At 47.3% G+C, this 20726-nt stretch overlaps 1 protein-coding gene across 1 annotated transcript; it reads left to right on the top strand.

The window, feature by feature from the left end:
* Positions 1-1514: 1514 nt before the first annotated feature.
* LOC135392802 (uncharacterized) lies at positions 1515-18228 on the top strand. The gene is made up of 5 exons (XM_064623516.1): positions 1515-1663; positions 2056-2426; positions 7663-7682; positions 13562-14186; positions 16698-18228. The coding sequence occupies exons 2-5, from the start codon at positions 2091-2093 to the stop codon at positions 18162-18164; spliced, it is 2448 nt and encodes an 815-aa protein (XP_064479586.1). The 5' UTR covers positions 1515-1663; positions 2056-2090; the 3' UTR covers positions 18165-18228.
* The last annotated feature ends 2498 nt before the right edge of the window (positions 18229-20726 follow it).

Here is a 20726-nt window from a genome sequence, read left to right as displayed (position 1 = left end):
GACTGCTAATCTTTCAGAGCAATCAGGACTTGAGTGGTCATTGTGTGGTTCATCACGATATTTTCACCAAATTAATAATGGGGTGGACTAATCGCCTGTGGCAATGAAACGCACCAATCATCGTCGCCAAAATAAAGGTGTTGCTGGAAGCACTAGCGATTACGATTAGAGGGCGTAGAGGTGTTAACGTGAGGGCTAAGATGTGAACTGGGATATGCGTTTCGGGGGCGACAGTCACATATAGATCCCCTTCCGCCCTAGGGACCGCCATCGACCTTTCCCGAGCATATATGTGGTCATTCATCATCGGCACGGGGAGAGTGAGACAGCATGGGGAATGGGAACACACCTGTCTAATAACCCCCGTCACACGGGCAGTTTTCAATGACTATTCAAACCAATGGTCATCGAACATGCTTGTAGCGCCATCACGCATGTAACGTGCCAACTTCTCAAGGAGTACTGTACCCAATGCTGTTTGAGAGGTTAACACGTTACACACTTTTTGAGGTGCCTGGCCAATCACCGGCCGAAATACAGTTCCGTATTATTATAGGCTATCCAAAATAATACCTCACACTTATTTATTGGGTGCCACGATGTTGAGGAAACAGGATTGGTTTGGATTGAAACGGATATCCTTCCCGACATACAAAAAAAAAAGGATTTTACGGCCACTTTTATCAACGCCGACTCGATAGAGAGACGAATTTCGGCGGGACCAGGCCGGATCCTGTTTTTTTTTTTTTTTTTTTGGGGGGGGGGTTTCTTCGTTGAAGCGCGTAGTGGGGGAAAGGAGAGGAAGGAGGGAGGAGGAAGAAGTGATATCCCATGGAAAAACTTACTTTTTTGGGGGGTATCACCGTATGATAGGTCACCATTGCTACTATGATCCGCCTGCAGCTCTCCATGCGGCGCCATTCTTTTTGTCTGTTGCACCTTCCAATTCGGTTAGGAAGTCACGCGCTGATCTCTTCGCCAAATTGCCGCTGTCGGAACTATTGCCATTTAGCTCTGAGACCGTTTCACTTGTCCATGGCCGTATCTATACATTAGTAGACCGTGTTTGCTTGTAGGAGATGTCGGCTATGTACCAGAACGGACAGACATGAGTCAGGCCTTGACTATGGCAGATTATCGCAATGATAGGACAAAAGAGCTTTTTGTGAAAGACCACGGCGACAGAAGCTTGACTTCCGACCATTGCACAAGAAACCCAAAACGTCACTTATGCTTGTTCCCATCTTCAGATGCTGGTTCCCACAGAGGGTTCCCGCCCTCGTAAATAATCCATCGTAGTACGTACCAGACCAATGTGCAAGTATCCGCCGATAGAGGTTCAGAACAGAAAGAAGACGGTTGAGAGCATCTAAATATTAATCAGACGAGACTTCCGTACAGAAGGCTGCAGCCTCGTCTCATTAAAATTTAGATGCTTAGATGCTCCTCAATCGTCTTCCTTCCATTGTAAATAATCCATGAACAATTTCCATCAAGAATTAACACCACAGCAATAGAGGAGGAAGAAGAAGATTGTTGCACGACGTAATGGTCGCTGCACTGATGTCAATCTAAAATTTCAAGTCTCCCAAAACCAAATTATTTTCCAAACTTGTGTTGACTCGAGGACTTCAAGGCAGCCTTTCTGGTCTCTGCAGTTGAGGTACTATAAGAACGCACATATGTGCGTATTACGTTATACATGGAATGGCCGCATAATTTTGCCTAATGAAGGGCGTAGCGAACAGAGACCACTAAGCTTTGTGCCCGTGTCTTCGCTTAGCAAACACTCTGCTATTTCTGCCTCAAGCTACGTTTTGTAGTTCCTTATCCCAGCACTACTGTTTTTGTAATCTTTGTTTAAGCTGCTTTCCCGCCAGATGCGCACAGGAGGATTCAGAGCTGTCGTTGTCTTCTTTGTAGTTGACTGACTTCCAAAGTCCAGAACTTATTGTAACAAGTGTGCATCTAAAACGGGCGCAAGTTTATTTACGCCACTTGTCACGAAGTATGTTGAACGTAAATGACCTCATACCTGGTTGCCTTCACCAACAGGTCCTTGTCCAAATTATCGGCCTCCACCAACAACCATGCTCGCATTTTTTGCCAAGAAGGTCAAAGGAAACGAAAGCAAAGGAAAATCGGGGAACCCTGACAAGAGAGTGAAACCGGACAAACCAGAGGAGCCGAAAGACGCCGAGAAAGGGAATGAAAGCAAAAGGAAAACGAGGACACCTGAAAGAACAAGAAGAGCGTATAAACAAGAGGATCCAGCAGGCAAACCAGAGGGTCCGAAAAAGAAAGGGGAACCTGAGGATCCGAATGTGATGGGCGAACCATTAGGACCACCAGTTGACAAACCAGGTCTCCACAATGTTCCTTCCCTGGAAGTGGTGGTTGAACCGGAATTTCCTCCACCTGTGAAGGTGCGTCCATGAAAGTTTTTCTTTGTTATTTTTAATAATATTTCCGAGCCAACCATGATTCCCAATATCGTCCTGCCTCCTGATTTATTGAAAACGAGATGGGTCGGCCTACTTTGGAAGAAAGAGACATCCCTTTTGCAGCAAATCAGGAAACAGGACAATATCGTTCGGAATGACGCGTGGCTCCGAGCAGGTTCAAGTGCTAGCACTAACAGCATGAGACGACAAAAATCGGTGTCCAAGTCCCGCACACTGCTATAAGGACGCATTTTCATTTGTCCTCCACTGCAGTGTTTCAGTGTTATGCAGGAACCTTTTATCTGTGAGCACACTTGTACACTCCTGACCAGTGATTTATCCAGACCCCCCCCAACACCCCCTAACACCCCCAAAATATGGAGGAGACCCCCCTAAAATCTCGTGAGATTGCATAATATTGAGTAAAAAGCACGTAAATACACCTCCTTGCAGAACCGAACACCCCCACCCACCCCCACAAGGACGAAATCCTGGGTAAACCACTGCTCATGACACTTTTACACACTCTTGTACACTCTTAAAGCAGAATTCCTCCAGATAATACACTCGTCAAGCAGAACTTCAGTGATTTGTTTAAAACTTTGGCTCCGCGCTTTCCAAAAACCTTCTTCGGGATCTTCAGGATTGATCTTCAGCGTGCTATGTGGTGAAGTTCTGCTTTAACTGTGTACAGTGAAGTACAACCATGGCACAAAGTCATGGTATTATCACTCTTGACTTGGTCGTGGTCGATAAAGACTCGACGGACTATTGTCTAAACCATTTCGAAACCATGTTGTCCCTCGTGTGCCCAGACTCAGGCTTTTACATTATGGAGTTAATCCACCAGCTGGCCTGCACTACGCCATTTTGCCTTGTATTAGATGCACGTTATATAGTAGTGAGCCGCATCCATATTCCGCAGAGTCCCGTAGCGTCCAGTAGCGCGCGGCTATTGCCACGCACCATTTTACTAGACTGGTGACGCCCTCTATCGACGCACTTATCAACCTCTACGACCCCCCCCCCCCCCCACTCTCTTTCTTCGAAGTCACGCACTACAATAACTCGCAAGTCCAAGCGCACGCGCGGATCCATTTTAGGTTACAAGGGCTGGTCATGGCTTTGCGTTGCGCCTCTGCAATTCTAACGTCGTTTCGACTATGTAGGACCTTGGTTCTTTTGCCGCTTTTATAACTTTCTCGTGTGCAGCAGTTTCCACCAATAGAATTACTCAGCTGTCCTGCTACAGAGGTTTTCTCTGTCTTGCGGTGCGGAGTCTGCTGTTGCGTTTAGCAAGGCCATCTCTGTATTGATGGTTCCGAGTTCTGAAACCTCCGTAGTGCCAGTATGGTTCCAGGGATTTAGCAGGGGCTAGAACATTCGTCTTTACTTTTCGTCCCATCAGAAGTTCAGTGGTAGTGTAGCCCTATGGCCCTAGGTTGGCTCTGTCTGCCATCAGAGCTTGATCAACTTCAGGGGATTTTGTTAAGAACTGCAGGCCAGTTGTGTAGTACGTTCAGCGGCCCGTTGCTTTGAGCATAGCAATTGCTCGATGTCCTGTGTGAGATGCTCCACTCCTTCATGAATGCTCGAAATTGTACGGAGGCAAATTGATGACATATGCAGTTGTTCTTTCAGTGTCTTGTGACATCTGCAGTGTATTGTTACTTTCGACTTCACGAGCTCGAAGAAACGCGATTAATAGTCCACTGTTACTAAGTAGTTCCCTCCTTGTAGCGTGAAGATCCATTAGTATTTCCTTCCACGGCCGCTGAGGAAATGGCGTCTGAAGGAAAGGTGGTCACCCTGATTTCCGGTGTTCCTACAAAGCCTTCTGTGTGAGCGCCTATGCTTGGCTATATACCATACGGTTGCCCTTGCTCGCGCTCTGCATCTTGAAAGTCCCTGGTACCCAATGTGGACGGGTGGTACAACCATCCCCTCGCCCTTGTACAGGAGCCCTTGCACCATGTACGGTTCAGCTGAGCATTCTCCATATATTCATTCGTCGCATGAGCAGGATTTTGGGTTGGGCCAGCCCTCAGAACAGTACTCATCGCTCGTGATAATGTGAAACGCTTCAGGATTTCTGTTTTGATGCGTGTTCTCATGTTGGTCGATGCTGGGAAAAGTTCAATTGTCAGGACTTCATATTCACTCATGCGTCTTCCAGATCACATGTGGCTTCGGTGCCCATGTTTGATAGAGGATTTCGAGAAATAACATCCGTCGTGTGGATATCTTTGCCAAGGACATGTGACACCGAAACGTCGATCCCGACAAAGGCGTGCGAAACCGTTGCAGGCGTGGACTTAATTGGTCAATCATCTTCGAGGTGGGAAGGGGTACCAGGGGCTTGTGATCTGTTTCAATATGATACCGTAGGCCCAGAAGATAGCTTCTGAAATGAGAGCTTGCCTATATGAGTTGGTCAGAGCTTCTTTTTCTACTGGGGTACACCGTTGTTCTGTTTCCGTGAGCACCCTGGAAGCGTAAGCGACAGGTCGGCTCTGACCCTGTGTCTCCTGCAAGGAGAGCCCCAGTCTATATGACGAATCATTCACTGATAGCGTCTGGGGCTCACGTGGATTGTAATGCACAAGGATGTGCGTTTTGGTGAGGGATTCTTTGGTGCCACGGTGGCGTCCTGATAGAGAAGATCTCTAAGATGTTTACTTTGCACGGCAAGTCCCTCTAGAAACTTAGCCAAATGGTTCGCCATACCCAAGAACGACCTTACATCTGAAACGTGTTGTGGTTGTCGCAGCTGCACGATTGTTCCGAGTTTGTCAGGATGCCCGTTTATGCCTTGAGTCGAGACGATATGTCCAAGGAATTTCACCTCACTCCTGTGAAACACACGTTTCTTAACATTTACAGTAATGCCGGCATTCTGCAGGCGACGAGCATAAGCTGGAGGCTTCGGTCGTGTTCGTGTTTTGTTCTTCCGAAGACGATTATGTCATCATGCAAGCAAGCCACCCTGGCCCCAGTCAAGCCCTGTCATCCTTGCCTGGCAAGCCTCGTCATCCTGTCCTTGCAAGACGCGTTGCATTTCACGTTGAAATAACTCGGGTACAGCCGATATCCCAAACAGAAGTCTCCAGAATAGACCATATGCAAAATGTAGCATGTGTGCAGCGTGTGTAGCGTGTGTAGCAATGTGCAATGCAAACAACTGTCATACAATAGTTCTCTCGCGTGTCATGCTTCTCACATATGCTGTTTCACTATCTTATTTGCGTGATTGATGAGACGCGGGTTTTGAAAGGGAATTTAAGCCAGGTAAGACAGCCTCAAAGACATGTATTCCTTATTGCATTGAAAGCGGTGACATAGGTTGGGCAAGAAAATTACGTTAACCTAGTGCAGCGATGCTTTGTTATACCATCACAGGAGAAATTTATACCGTTTAGTACAGCTCATTTGAGAACTTGTTAGTGCATACAGCAAAAACATTTGGTACAAAATAAAAGTTTAGTGCGATTGCGGTGGTTGCTATGAAACGCGCTGTGATACACACCGTTACGCACTGGTATAAAATGTGGTCTTTCTCAACTCGGTGAATCTGAGTTTTCGTTATCTGAGCATCTCCAACATACTTGTTGGGTTGCACTGCATTTCATGTGACTGCTTACCAGACAGATAGTCCTCCTTAAATGTGCTCCTCAGACGGTGCACTCTGACTGTTTCCATCATTTTGTGCGGGGTCATTTCATGATCGCCTTTCAGTCACCTTCAACAGCTTCCCTGAGACAGAAATGGCTGCTAGCCATCAAGTGAAAAGATAAGTTCAATGCTGACACAGCAAAGGTGTGTTCACGGCACTTCAAAGAGACTGATTTTCTCCCAAACGGGGCCTCTATGAATTTGCTGTTCCATCAGTCTTCTCATTCAAGGAGAAGTCAGAGGAGAAACTATATACCAAGAGAACGCGTGATACAAAACTGTCGATAAGTCATCGATAGTGTCCAGAAACATCGATGGTATTAGGATAATTGACCATCGATACTTGCCGCAATCGTACTAAGCTTTTATTTTGTACCAAACGTAAGTGTTTATGCGTATACGGTGCGCTAAATAGTTCTTAAATGGACTGTACTGAACTGTCTAAGTATGTCATAGGATGGCACTAAAGAGCAGCCTTTGTACTAGGTTAGCGTAATTCTCTCCCCCGCAATCTAAATGACCGCACTCTAATGCAACAAGTAATCCAGAATTACTCTTACCTTGGTTGCATTCCCTTTTGAACCCCTCGTCTCACCATGTGAATAACATAGTGAAACAGCACATGTGGGAAGCAAGACACGCGATAGAACAGCTGGAGGTGAGTAGTGTGTATGACCAGGCAAGCTACCTCGACCCCCCAGGCGCGAATCTAGGGGGGGGGGGGGGTCCAGGGGCCTGGACCCCTCAATTCCAGACTTAAACATAGGGTCCAATGGACCAATCCCAGCATGCACCTGGCACTTGTCCATAGCGGACTCCCCCTCCCCCTCGGAAAAATCCTAGATCCGCCCCTGTGTATGACTCGGATCGGGGAGGGAGCCTCAGACATGGCGGAATTCTGGAGGTATCTGTGCGTGCTACAAGAGGGCGCTGCGTTTCGCATATCGTCTATAGGAAGCGCTCAAAAGCGGTCAGCAAAATAGTGTACTTCCGAGACTCTTTGGCAACCGGTGTCTGCCAGTAGCCTACTGTTGCATCCAGTTGGCTGAAGATTTGTGCCTCCACCAGTTTCGACAGGCTTTCTTCGTGGCATCAGCACATGCTCTCGCACTATTTGTCTGTTTAGCTCTGTGTAGGCTATGCATGGGCATAGTTTCCCGTCTCGTTTCTTTGCCACTACCATAGTGGCCCTGTCGATTCTGACTATCACGCCCATTCTAGCACACGTTAAAGTTCATTTTCAACATCGGGCAGGAGTGGAATGGGCTCTCTTCTCGTGTAGGCTACAGCGTAACTTTTTGCCTCAGGCAAGGAGTGCTATCTTGTAAGGCGTTTTCACCAGTCCCACTCCTAAAAGGAGATTGGGGTAGTTGTCGAGGACTTCTTTCTCATCCGAAAATAGATGTTGCGGAGACTTCATGAAGGTGCTTGTCGCACGCATTTGAATGCGGTTTATCATGCAACGTAGTTATTGCATTATCTGACACCTTCCCCGTGAACTTGCTGCTTCTTGAACATGACGGACTTTTTTGTTTTCTTTCTATAGGGCATGGAACCACAGCTCATGTAAGTGTACCCGAAACGTTTTTTATGAGTATAGACTTAGGCATTTAAATATTTGGACGTGATTGGGTCTTAACATTACTCATCAACTTTTGCAAACATTGCTATAACTCCTATTCCGAGAATTAACGAAAAAAAAAAAAAGGAAACAGCAACCCCGAGGTTAAATCTTTGTTACCTGGTCGCAAAATGTCGCATATTCCCCTTTCCTGTGGCTGGTCTGCGCCTCACAGAACAGCTTCTACACCCTTAAAGGGGCACTAAAATAAACAGGGAAAAACATGGTAACAAACCCGAAGGAAGATGGACGGACAGATGACGCGTGACGGGAAAAACAGCACGAAAAATTGGACAACACTCGCTGTTAGTAAGTGTCTCATCTCTCTGTCCAGTTTCTCGCGTTGATTTGCTCTGTTTAAGATGTACCAACCTGCCCACCCCAAAGTCCACCCCAAATATCCACCCCAAGTTTATTTCAAATTACGTTAGAGGCTGTGGTCGTTTCGTGGTGGGCGTTATTAGTCAAAATTCGCATTCAGTTACTAAGTTCCAATCAAATTCGACCACACTCTTTCTTCTCTCGGCACCATTCCGCGACCATCGCTTCACTCCGCGCACCGCATGGAGGAATGAAGAAAATGAGGCGCCCCAACGGCTCTTCGAACGAAGAGAGAAGCGCGAGGCAAGTGAAGTAAGGATAGGAGATGAGCTCTACACTGTTAAAACAGAACTTCACCACATAGCACGCTCCTAGCCAACCACCATACCGAATGATATTATTCTGTGTCATGATTCGTTCAAAACAGGGGAAGGAGCCAATCTGGGACAAGCATAATGTGTCCCAGTTAGGCGACTCCTCCCATTTTCAGCAAATAAGGACACAGAATGATATAATTCGGAATGGTGGTTGGCTAGGAGCGTGCTATGTGGTGAAGTTCTGTTTTAACAGTGTACAGCTCATGTCCTATCCTTACTTCACTTGCCCCGCGCTTCTTTGGAGCCATGCGGGGGTTACGCTACCCGAAGAGCCCAGTGAGGTCGGTTTGCACACTCACTTTGGGGGCCACTTTGGCCTCCTACCACCTCACCTCTCAAGGTATTCAGAAACTATGCGTGGGGGGCTCCCATAGAGATGTACGTAACCGAAACCGGAAAGCGAACGGTGATGTCACTGGAGTGGCCCCAACCTCGGATTTACTTCTCGGCGCAATAGGGATCCTTCCCTCTTACCTTCCCCCATGGCGCACCGGGAAGTTGCACTACCGGGTGTCCCACTGCGGAGTGATTCCGTTATAAAGAAATAGTGCGACCGCTGAAACGAAATAATGTTATTCTCTGGCACCTGCTGTATCGGAACATTTCTCATTAATGTAACCGATGGCAGTTAAGTGAGTCATTTTTAAAACGCAGCAATGCGCAAGAAGCGACGTATGTGTACAAGACCACGTGCGGACAATGCTGCAAACGCACGGATACACGACAGGTTCACGAGTACCTGTTATGCATTTTATGTTGAACAATTGGATCAGCCGTTCCAGCGTATTGAGGATCCGATTGGCCGCTGCCAACGACGGTATTTGCGTGATCGTTACGGTAGGATTTTCGTGAGCAGCGGTAACGCTAACTAATCGGTTGCATAGTGATTGCTGAAACTTCAGTTTTCATCTGACTACAAGTTGTTCTTGCATTTTAGTGCCCCTTTAAAAAGGTGACTGCACCACACGCTGCAAACAATGGACACTGTCATCAACCCTCATTCGTGGAAGGAGTGGGTCGTAGGCCTTTTTGTAACAATTAACGAAGCATGGAAGGACTCGAGAAAAAAAATGTGTCAAGAGGAGTATAAATTAGGGCTTAGAAGAAGCCCTGGGATATACATATGGCTATATTCACTGAAAAAGTATGACAGCAGCGCGCAATACCAGCGCGCAATACTGACGCGCAAGAGAGCTTTCAATCTCGCGGGACACAAATGCTTCTTCCCTCGGCTGCCAGTCGGCGCGTCAAGTCAGTCACGCAATAAAGAGGCGCGCTCCTTCTCTTTCTTCTTCTACACTCTTAAAAATGAACTTCACCGCATAGAACGCCATCGCCACGCCATCACATAGCCGGCGTACGCCTTTTCTGTGACAATTATGAACAGCATAAGTGTCACAAAAAAAGCGTACGCCTCCCATTTTCAACAAATCAGGGCAGATAACGATATCATTCCAGATGATGGTTGGCTAGGAGCGCGCTATGCGGTGAAGTTCATTTTTAAGAGTGTATGGTGGGCTAGAAATACGGGTGTGCCAATCGGCCTATCCAATGCATGGGGAAGGGGGGGGGGGTCCCTCAAATGAAGGATAGATCGAGTCGTCGCTCGCAGCGAACCATGCGGATTCGCCACGAACTACAAAGGAAAACTATGTCTCCGCCTGTGTCTCCGTGTAAGCAATAAAACATTTTTTATGTCGAAGCTTTCTTCAGCGGCAACTGTTCCTTCTGCTTGCATTTATGGTTGTCGATTAGGGCCAGTTCTCACTTGACGACGCCCGACGCGACGTCGCGAACGGGCGGCAGAAAGTAGAGGCGCATTTGCGCCGCCCCGTCAGCGCGCACGATTTTCATGTTCCCACCACAGTGGCATTCCGTCGTCCAAAGCAGACGAAAAATCAGGAGGCGTGGCCTTTCTGTGTCGCCTAATTGGTCGCCAGTAGTCGTTCTCGGCAGCTCTCGCCGACGTCGTGAAAGAAGCTTGGCATGATAGTTTTTTCTTTTTTTTTTCTTTTTGTGGCTCGACGTCTCTCCTCTCCCGACTCCGGAAATGCGCGTCTAGTTCCGCCGCCCGCTCACGACGCCGTGTCGGGCGTCGCCAGGTGAGTACTGGCCCTTAGGGGACAGTACGTCGAAGTCGTCACGTGACAACGGCAGACGGGTGTGCCTAATGGCACACACCTGAACGTCTCGATGTGATAACACATGCCATGCTGTGGATGTTCGTTCGTCACCTTATCAGTAAAGCGCGTGGGCGTGTACATGCTTTGATTCCCAAGTTCGGTGAACAAGAACATGAATAAGGAAAAAAAAACGCTATCTCGTCTACTTCTTGCTTCGACAGACGTAAAATGAAGGGGTTCTCGTGGAATAATATTCCACTGGTGAAAATATTTCTAACATTGCTCATTCTGCTTTCTTCGAGAGCTTATGCGCCATCGGTTTTATCCATGTCTAGGTAGTTCATTGAGCAATGGAAAGAAAAGTGTACAAGAGGACATCACGTAAATGTTTCTTGTCAAACTGCAACACTGCTCGTAAAGACAGTAATGGGCTTTCGTTATTTCGTGTCCCCCGGGACACACAGTTATTTGCAGCATGGAAAAAGTTTATTCCTACGGACGACGGTGAGCTGGAAGAAAACAGCGCCCTGTGCTTTGTCACAGTTTTGCGGCGTTTCGTATGAAACCTGTCCGTCGTGCCGTAAGTCATAAGTCGCAAGACATGCCACTCTCGTCAAATGGTACTGTGTTAATGCTTGATAGAATAGATTGCTGTATAGAGTTTCTTGTTTCGTCGGGCTGCCTCAGTTCAAAAGCAAACAAATAAAAAAAGCAGTGAAGGCCAGCCGCGGTGATACCTGCAACAAAACAACTGATAACGAGTGACTCGTGTCCTTGTTTGTCCGTATCGCACGCACTGACATTCGCACACCAACGTTCTTGGGCAAACTGTAGTGGAATATCACGTGACTTAGGAAAATCCGCCAGAGCGCGGCCCTATCGCAGACTTCAGCGTCCCTGGAGCATCCTTCATTTTTGGGTACCTGAAAAACTTGCCGATTGGCACACCAGTATTTCTAGCCCACCATACTTCTTTTTTCTTCTTTTCTTTTCTTTTTTCTTTTTTGGTTCTCTCCTTTTGCGCAGTTGCATTTTGTGCAAGCCGCGTCTCGACTGGTCGGTTTCGCAAGCACACGAATCTCGGCAGCCAATAAAAGGTGCTGCCAGACTTTATGTCATCGCTAGGGTGATTGCCACCTATTTCTTCGGTGAATACCGAACACCGCGGGGGGGGGGGATTATCGCGCTTTCTATTTCGCTGCAATGTGTGTAGCGCTGCAAAATGCTCACCACCTAGCTTGCACTCATGACACTTCCTCGTTATTAGGAATTAGAGAACGAGGTCGTTTTGCAACGTCGGGCTTGTTTACAGTGTGGGAGGAAGCGCAGCGCAGTGCGCTCTGTATACATGGACCTTTGAATCAATACGATGTATAAAATGTCTTTTTTTAACCACATGTTGATTCAGTTATTTCAGGCTACAAATGGCTGGCCGTCAGGTGGATAACCAGTAGTAGCCTATGCTAGCAAGGACACGCCGAAAGGCCCCTGATTGGCTGGCTGGAATACATAACGTCGCATTTTTATTGGTTCAGTCAATTTCGTTTGCATTGTGCCCAGTGTTGTTTGAGCTATCCCAAACTGTGGGTTCTGTGGGGAGCTGTAACTGTTGGGCCCTGCTGCGCCTCCCTTCAATTTATTCCCTGTCTTGTATTGGATGAAGTGGATTTTGAGGGACCAAATTCTTGTGACTTGAAAGCTTAGCTCTGGGCACGGGGGGTTTTAGCAATGGATTAGATGTTGTCTACAGTATCTTCATGAGGCTAGCTTCGATTGCTCATTTTAGCTACCGCTCAATATCTGGTGACGATGACGCGAGCGAAAAACTCAAGCCGTAAGGTATTTATACCTACTCGGCCAATTTCCGGACGTTTTATGTCTTGATTGCACCTTCACCCTGACCCCGAACGCAAGCCTCGAATTTCCGAACTGTTCAGGTAAACTCCGAAAACGTGGCAACCCTAGTCATCACATGCCAGGCCCATAGCGTGAACGAGGTCGCGGCCGCTCTACTCATTTTTGTGAGGCAATTTCCTCAGGAAATTCGCACTTAAAACAAAGAAATATTTTGCGTGACGTTTCCTGAAGGTAGCTGAATGATCATATCACGCGGTGAAGGAATATCTGTTCCGGGTACATTCCATGCGCCTTTTAACTTAAGTCACGAAAAGGCGAGCGCCTCCCGTTCTCAAGAATTCAATGAAAGAATGATGTCACCGAAAAGGCCAGCCAGCTGTAGGACGAGAACCCACATCTTCTGGATTGCTTCTGCTGAGACTGTGTTCCAGACTCAGAACATTAATTTCCATCGTGTTCAACAAATGAGAGAGATAATGATGCTGTTCGGAATGATTGTCTGACTAGGATCGTGCTGTGCAGTTCTAAGGTTAGAATGGGATGGCTATCGGTGGACGTTGTTTTTGCGATGCAAGAGCACATTAGCTTATTCTCAAATTGCGAGCCCCTCTTAGGCAAAACTAGCGTCGTGGGCTGTCATCCGACTCGCAAAAGGAAGATGGGTGATTGAACAGTTTCACGTTGAAATCCTCTAAACCAGCTTGATGTGTTGTCCATATCCTATGGCGTTCATGTTTGAACATAACCACCACACTCAGCATGTGCTCCCGGCTTCATAAGTTCATAACGTACCACGCTGCTATCACCTGTAACGTTGCAGTGGATTAGGCAATTAAACATACAAGGGCAAACAGAAACTGTCATCATTCGACTGACGTTCCTATCAATTATGGGTCCGAATTACACCTTTAGTTCCGTCCTGATCTCTTGAATGCGGGCTAACGTACGCCTTTTTGTGAAACTTTACATTGATGCGAATTGTCACGAAAAGGTGTACGCTTAGCTCCCCACCTGAAACCACGAGTGACGACAGTGTCATTCCCTGCGGCTGTTGGTGTTCAGCCTGTTATGTGGAGAAGTTCTGTTTACAGTGTGCATGGGACTCGAAACACACTTCTTTGCGAACTACCTGACGCTCAATTTCAGCGCTACAACTCCAAGCGAGTCCGCTATGAAGACCGCTAAAGACGACGAACCAATCGAACAAGCTGGGAGCAGTCTGTGTTCAAAAAAGCCGAGCAAAGCCACGATTGATATCGGGTTTCCTCTTTCTGCCGGTTTACCCCGATCCTACGCACGAAACCATCTGGCTCCTGAACCAGCGGACGCTCCAGCGGAAACTGGAGCGGTTCGACCACCGAAATCCACGCAAGCTGCTATGAGGGTCCCAGCAGCGCCACCTTCGGAGAAGGCCCTCTATGCTCAAAAATCCGCCGTTAAAATTGCAGTTAGTTATTCGTCGTTGCCTCCGGTGCTAGAGTTGAAGTCCACTACTACAACAACGTCTTCGGCGTCGGTTTTCGTTAATAAGGAAGCTGACTCACTATTCCGAGTCGACATGGAGGTTAACTCGTCTCATCGGAAGAGCTCGACCCCAGATGAAGACATCACTGTCCATTCCACAGAGAGCACTGTTGCAGACAAATTCAGCATTGAAATCGTATCTAGGGAAAGAACGCCGCATCGCGACCAGGCATCCAACACCGGGGCGAAGAAGCAGAAATGGATGCAGCCGTTCCATTGCGAAAACCAGCAGCAAAGGAGACTTTTGGTAGGTGGTCCATGCTTTGGCAAGTCTCGGTAGTTTACTTTTCAGACCTCGCACTAAGTATCGTGCACCAAATGAAAATACTCCAGATGAGAGAATCTACGCTGCCTTGTGTTCGAACAGCAAATCCAATACTTTCGACATACTTGCAAACAACCTCTGTACCAGTACACCACACAAAAGTACATTCAAAGTGGAGAATAAGTAAACGGTGCAGCCTTCACACTCAAACAAAATGACATTTTGCTATTCTGAGTATCCAACTCAAAGCAGTGACAATCACGCATCAGGAGAATGTCTAATAACAGAGATAAGAAAGACTTGGTTGAACCAGTATTCGAAAACATGTCCTTTTCGAGCCGCAGTGTCCTTAGGTATCATCATATATCATAGGTATCATAGCTAAAGCTTGACAGTGAGGTTCCTAAAAAGAAAAGAAAAATTGTAATCAGGGTGTCGAACCGAACCCGAACCCGAACCGTTATTTTTGCTGGAACCCAACCCGAACCCGAACCGTAATTTTCGTGACACTGTTGAACCCGAACCAGAGCAGAACCGAAAAAATAATAGCGATATATAACCGATTCGCAACAAAACGGTTCGAACATAAAAGAAGTCAGCATAAGATTTCGAGTGCCTCTCAATCCCCGAACGAGGACACATTGGTCTCCATATCATGGATTTCGAAAATTGCAGTCAAACGAGGACGTATAGTAAGTATGCTTTTATCGTCTGTTTTAACACGTTGAAGCGCAGTTGTCCTTGTGAGCGCCGCGGCTAGCATCCCACGCACGCGCTGCGGCGTCTGCTCTTCAGAGAGAAGGCGTCATGCGGACGAATGAAGCAGAAATGGAGTAGGCCAGTTGTGTAGCTCTATAGGACGAATATGTGATTAAGGAAGCGCAGAACATTTCCCTTTACACTGCTGTGAGCTCGGACAGAGCAAGGCTGGCAGACTTATTTTCACATGCTTCAATGCGGTCTCAGATCGAATCACACTGCGAATGCAGTGTGGCGGCAAGTACCGTTGTCTACGTAAAATGCTGTCCATCTTATTAGGCTTCCTTTAAGTGTACCTTGCTGGCACAGTGCGTGTGAAAAAGGAGATTTTCGGAAGTAGCAGGACTATACAGCGCTTCATCAGCGTGGACGCTATTTCCAAGTGTTCGCCCATTTCTCCTCTCTCTCGCCAAATGGGAGTACCTGACCACTAAAAAAGTCAATGCAAGGGGTGTATTAACTACTTGTAGTTACACTACTAGTTAAACTACTGCATGGTAGTTAAAAAGTAGATAGAAGCTACTTGCACAAATGGTAGTTGCAACTATACGTACTATAGTTAAACTTATTTTTCTCTAGTTAACTACAGTAGTTAGGTTACGGCGGGCTACAACTACTTCGCATTTTTCACTTAGCCTTTCGTGTGATTCATGGCCTTCTTTCTTGGTGCTTAAGTGACAACTTTGAGAATTTCTTCGTCTTGCGAATAACACACACTGTGGATCTGTCGCAGGCAGCAAAAGCTCATTCAACGTTGTCATTCAGGGAGAGAATTGCATAACGCACTGCAATGCTCAGCACAGGTGCACAGACACGCATGCTTGGCCTGGCACACGCGCGTGAAGCGCGTGGGGCGAGAAGGGGCTTGGACGGGGAGTCAGGAGAGTATCCAACGTGCTGCAACGCGCCCGTCAGCTGTCGGAGCATAGGTCAAACAGATTGAATTAGACTGGATAGACGTGGAAGGAAGGCATCCGTTGTCAAGTTTCCGGAGAGAAATGCTATGGTACATAAACAGAAAGTATGTCTTTTGTGTTAATCAGGGTACACAACGATCGACACACAGCCCATTCAAAAAGCTTATGCCCCCTCCGTCGTCAGATTGGGGGCCATAACTGTATCATTGCTTGACATATCATTACATCAGTATTGTATGGGGAGGGGGGGAGAGCGTGCTGTGCTATGTTACGCGTGTGGGAGATCCCTGTCTTCTCGATTCCCATGCACCACGCGATATTTCTACGCCTCAGTGATCATGAGTATATAACGACGCGCACAAAATATCAGAGTAGTTACAAATGTAGTTAAACAACTGCGTCCTAGTAGTTGCAAAGTAGTTTTAACTAGTGCGGCTGCGATGTACAATTCGATGCAGTAGTTAGTAGTTATAGTTAAACTACTAAAAAGGTAGTCACAGCACATCTCTGTTCAATGCAGACAACAGCAGTAAGCTATTAGCCACACATTTCCTCATAAAAGCAATTTTATGGGAGATATACACGGAAGCGTTGAATCGGTTCGCGAACCGGTTCGGGGCTGCGAACCGGTTTGTGAACCGGTTCGATTTTTGGCGTGGCCGAACCGGAACTGAACCGGAACGAAATCCAAACAACGCGAACCCGAATCCGAATTTTTTTGCGGTCGGATTGTAATCGGATATTGACTCGGGCACAAAGACCAACCTAAATGAAAGAAAGATTACCCTCCTAACAGAACTTCCCATGTTTGATGCAGGCGAGTGAGCAGCGAAGATACAGCACAAGAGGGACCCACCAGTCCATTGTGTTTTGCAGTCAAGCTGACGAACAGCGTGTGCAGCCCCAGGCTAGGGTGCAGCTGCAGGCACAGCCGATACAAGCTCAGCAACTACAGCGTCAACTCCAGGAGCCTCTGCTGATGCAGTCACAGTGTTTGTCATCCCAAATGCTGCATTCTCAGCCACACCACGCTGATAGTGCTCAACCACAGTCTAAACAGCCTCAAATCACACAACCTCCTGTCTGTCAAGCACAAAGCATGCAACGTCGCTCCGTATGTTCTCAAACCTTACTATGCCAAGCATATCAAGTACAGAACCCACAAGTGCAGCCAACGCAGCCGCAGACTTTACAGCATCAGCACTATCAAACACAGAATACGCAATCGCAGCCCATGCATCCCCAGATTTTACGACCTCCGAATTGTCAACCACAGAATACACAAGCACAGTCCATACAGTACGATACCGTGCGACCTCAACCTTATCAAACACAGAACGCACAGGCCCACTTGATGCATTCCCAGATATCACAACCTCAAGCCTATGAAGCACAGATGCATTCCCAGATGTCACAACCTCATGCTTATGAAGCACAGAATGCGCAATCGCAGTTAGTAAGGCCACAGACCTTGGTATCTGAGGCTTTAAAAACGCAACAACTGCCTTCTGCGTTCTTTACGGAACCAAAGTTGCAGAGCTTGAGGCCCCAGCAATTTGAATACTGCAACAATCAAAACGTTGCTTCGAGTTGCCCATTGGTGCAACAACAGGTTAACGCAGCAGCAATGACATGTGGCGCCGCAACAGTACTTGACGCTTGTTGCCGAAGTCGAACGCAACTAAATCAAAATCTAGCACCGGCTGCTCCAACCCAATACCAGCCAGCAGGGTACGCATCACCGCCGACCCAGTGTCAGGCAAACTACCAGAAGGCGCTTCTCCAGAACCTGCAGACCCCCTGTCCTCCAGGATGTCCTGTTCCTGCAACGATGGCGTATCAAGGTTTGACAAACACGGTGTATCCTGCTCAGTCGGGTAGCGCATACCGAACCTCGTCTCCTCTCGCGTACGACGCACCGCCGCCCTATGGGGAGAGCCCTGTGGGTTCCACAGTGATAATAGAGAAGAGAACGAGTGCCAAGCCAAAGGTCAATGCCCGATCACCAGCGGTTGGCGTTCTCAGCATCGAAATGACCGAACAAAAAGGTCGGCCGAGAAAGTCCGATTTGGCGACCCGTTGGATCGCCGAAGTTGTGTCGAATTCAAGCAGTGAGTCTTCGCTGCCAGAAATTTTGTCGAAGCATAAGTCAAAGAAGGGCCATTGTGCTTGTAGCCCGAAAAGCAACAAACATCGTGGGAAAGACAGACGAGATTCGCGTGTTTGTGAGTGTGGACACGATAGTAAGTCCTGTAAAGGAAAAAGATCACCTGCACGAAGATGACAAGGGCTCACAAAATTGTAACTCGGCTTACTATGTATACACGAAATAGAACGCTGAGAGAGTACTGCTGTTTGAATCCGTTTGCTTTTTATTTACTTTGTTTCTTTTTGTACTTTCTTTTTTTTTTTTTTTTGTGGCATCGACAAAAGCGTGATGCAAAAGGGCGTTGTTTGCTTGACGGCTTCTTGGGGCAGAGATAGCGATGGTGCAATTTTTCAGGTAACCGAACGTTCTGTGTGGGTTCCAATACCCACACGCTATGGACTGTGGCCAGGAGAGCTTGGTGGTGCATGGAGCAGCAGTGGTTTTTCTTTGTGTGTGTGATTTCTTGTTAGCGCCGCGAAAGGGAGAAAGAAGGTCTGTGAAGGAGCTGCCTGAGCGGCGTAGAAAGTGGATAGATGCAGAGAGAGCAGCAAGAAAGAGTGCGGGCCAGGGGGCTAGTACGTGTCCTGGGCCGGCTTCAGGGGCAACTGTGCCGACATTTGTCTGGGAAGTCTGCCGGAAAATCCAGAGGAAAACTCAGACAGCACAGCCGGTGGTGGTATTTGAACTCACCACCTCCCACTGTTCAGCTTTTACCCGCTCGTCAATGCCGCTTGTCCGTAGATAATCGTTTGTTTCTCCTTAGAAAGGCGCATATACACGTGTGTGGATGTGCGGGCTGGCAGGATTCCTCAGCACTATAAGCTCTGGTGGAACGATGATCGGCAGTGTACATTAGCATAGTATATATAGCATAGTCTCCGCGTAAACGTAGTAGTGTCTCTTTACGTGATGATCTTGTTACGTATGGTAAGATGTGGACCCAGCTAGAACGTAAGGTATGTCACCTAGGGTGCGAATAAAGCTCTCCGTTACACTGCTACACTGCTGGTGGTATGAAGTTTTAGTTGATTACGTGTTCAACAGTACGCGTTCCAGGCGCGCCGATGACAGTAGAAAAGAAGGAAACTCCTCTGTCAGCATATTCACGGGGTGGAACCACGGCTGAGGATGATCTGACGCAGGGCAAAACAGGCGATGCTTGTTGCTCTGGATGAGTGTAAGCTCTGCTGTTTCCGTGTATCGAGTATGATGCTTACAAATCGATAGACTACTAAAAGGTACATAATTTTCTACAATATTCTACCTATCAAATTGTGTTCTTTTGTATGTACCTACTTGTTCTCAGTGAATGGAGGAGTACAAGGCACATTTTCCTGAGCATCGCACATTCAGATATGCAAAGTACACAGGGTTTGCTGTGCAGAAGCCCAAAAATGCGATTTCGACTCCAAGGCTGACTCACTACTTCAGAGGTCTATGGGGAATTTCCATTCGCAGACCACACAGAAATCGCGCGCAATGCCTTTGCGGGGCAGCTGCGGGGGGAGGGGGGGATTTATTGGCAGAAAAAGAAGAAAAAAAAGCAAAGGTCGCAGCTACTGGCGCGTTGCTTTTGCTTTACACTATAAGTGGTGGTGGTGGTGGTGGCGGTGATGAAGTTGCTTGCCGTGCTCGGCCACGCTTAGGAGAGCAACGTCGCGACTAACACGGGGGGGGGGGGGGATCGTGCGGGGCAGGCTTTCATTCTTTCTTTCTTTATTTATTTCCGAAAGCACATTTACAGAAGGGACACAGATCTATAACAGGACTGTGAGTGCAAAGCCGTGTGGTACAGTCTAAAACGAACAATCAATTGATTAGAGCAGTTACAGAGCACTGAACCAAAAAAAAAAAGAAAAAAGACGGAAAGGTAACAACGACGTTGGGATTAAAGTGAAACAAGCGAACGCTGTCAAAACATCGCAACAGGACACTAGTATGATGTAGAAAAATACATTTTGACATTCCTCTTGAAGCAAGCACGGCTATAGCAGTAGAGCGTAGCTCGAATGGTAGTCCATTGCATACCTTGCAACCATAAGATGAAATTGAAAAGTAACCAAAGTCCGTACATGCAGTGAGATAATAACATGTGTACGGGTCGTACCTGAGAGAGTACTGGGTGACAACATTTTGCAACGAGAGGTCAAGCCTAGTGGATGGGGTGTAATAAAATGAATGCATAACAAGAGCACACTTCAAGAGGTCGTAGACGTTCTGTACGGACAAGAGAGGGAATGCATATGATATGGCATCACGAGGACCGTGGTGAAGGAAGTCCTCAAGGCCCGTTTCTGAGCCAGCAAAACTGGAAGGAGATGACCTGGATAGGTGAGGCCGTAAACTTCTAGAGCGTAGCTGATGTGAGAGTGAATAAGAGTGTGATAGACAGTGAGCAGAGCATTTGTGGGAGGATGATTTCGGATTTTCGAAATAGCGTAGAGTCCAGAAGCAAGTTTACTTCTGACGCAGCTTATATGAGGGTCCCAGCTTAACTTTTCGTGCAAGAGTATACCCAGAAACCGAACAGTGGTTGTTCGAGTAAGCGCATGGTTATGAAATTTAAGTTGAAAGTTAGAGAAGTCTAGCGTTTTTTTCTTTAGCAGGATGAAAGACAACGTAGGATGCCTTTTCGCTATTAGCAAGAAGTGTGTTAGCAGAGAGGCAGAGATGAAGCTTTACTAAGATCAGAGATGC

This window comes from Ornithodoros turicata, chromosome 4, assembly GCF_037126465.1.
Source record: "Ornithodoros turicata isolate Travis chromosome 4, ASM3712646v1, whole genome shotgun sequence".
Taxonomy (NCBI): Eukaryota; Metazoa; Arthropoda; class Arachnida; order Ixodida; family Argasidae; genus Ornithodoros; species Ornithodoros turicata.
This window is presented reverse-complemented; position numbering and strand designations above follow the sequence as displayed.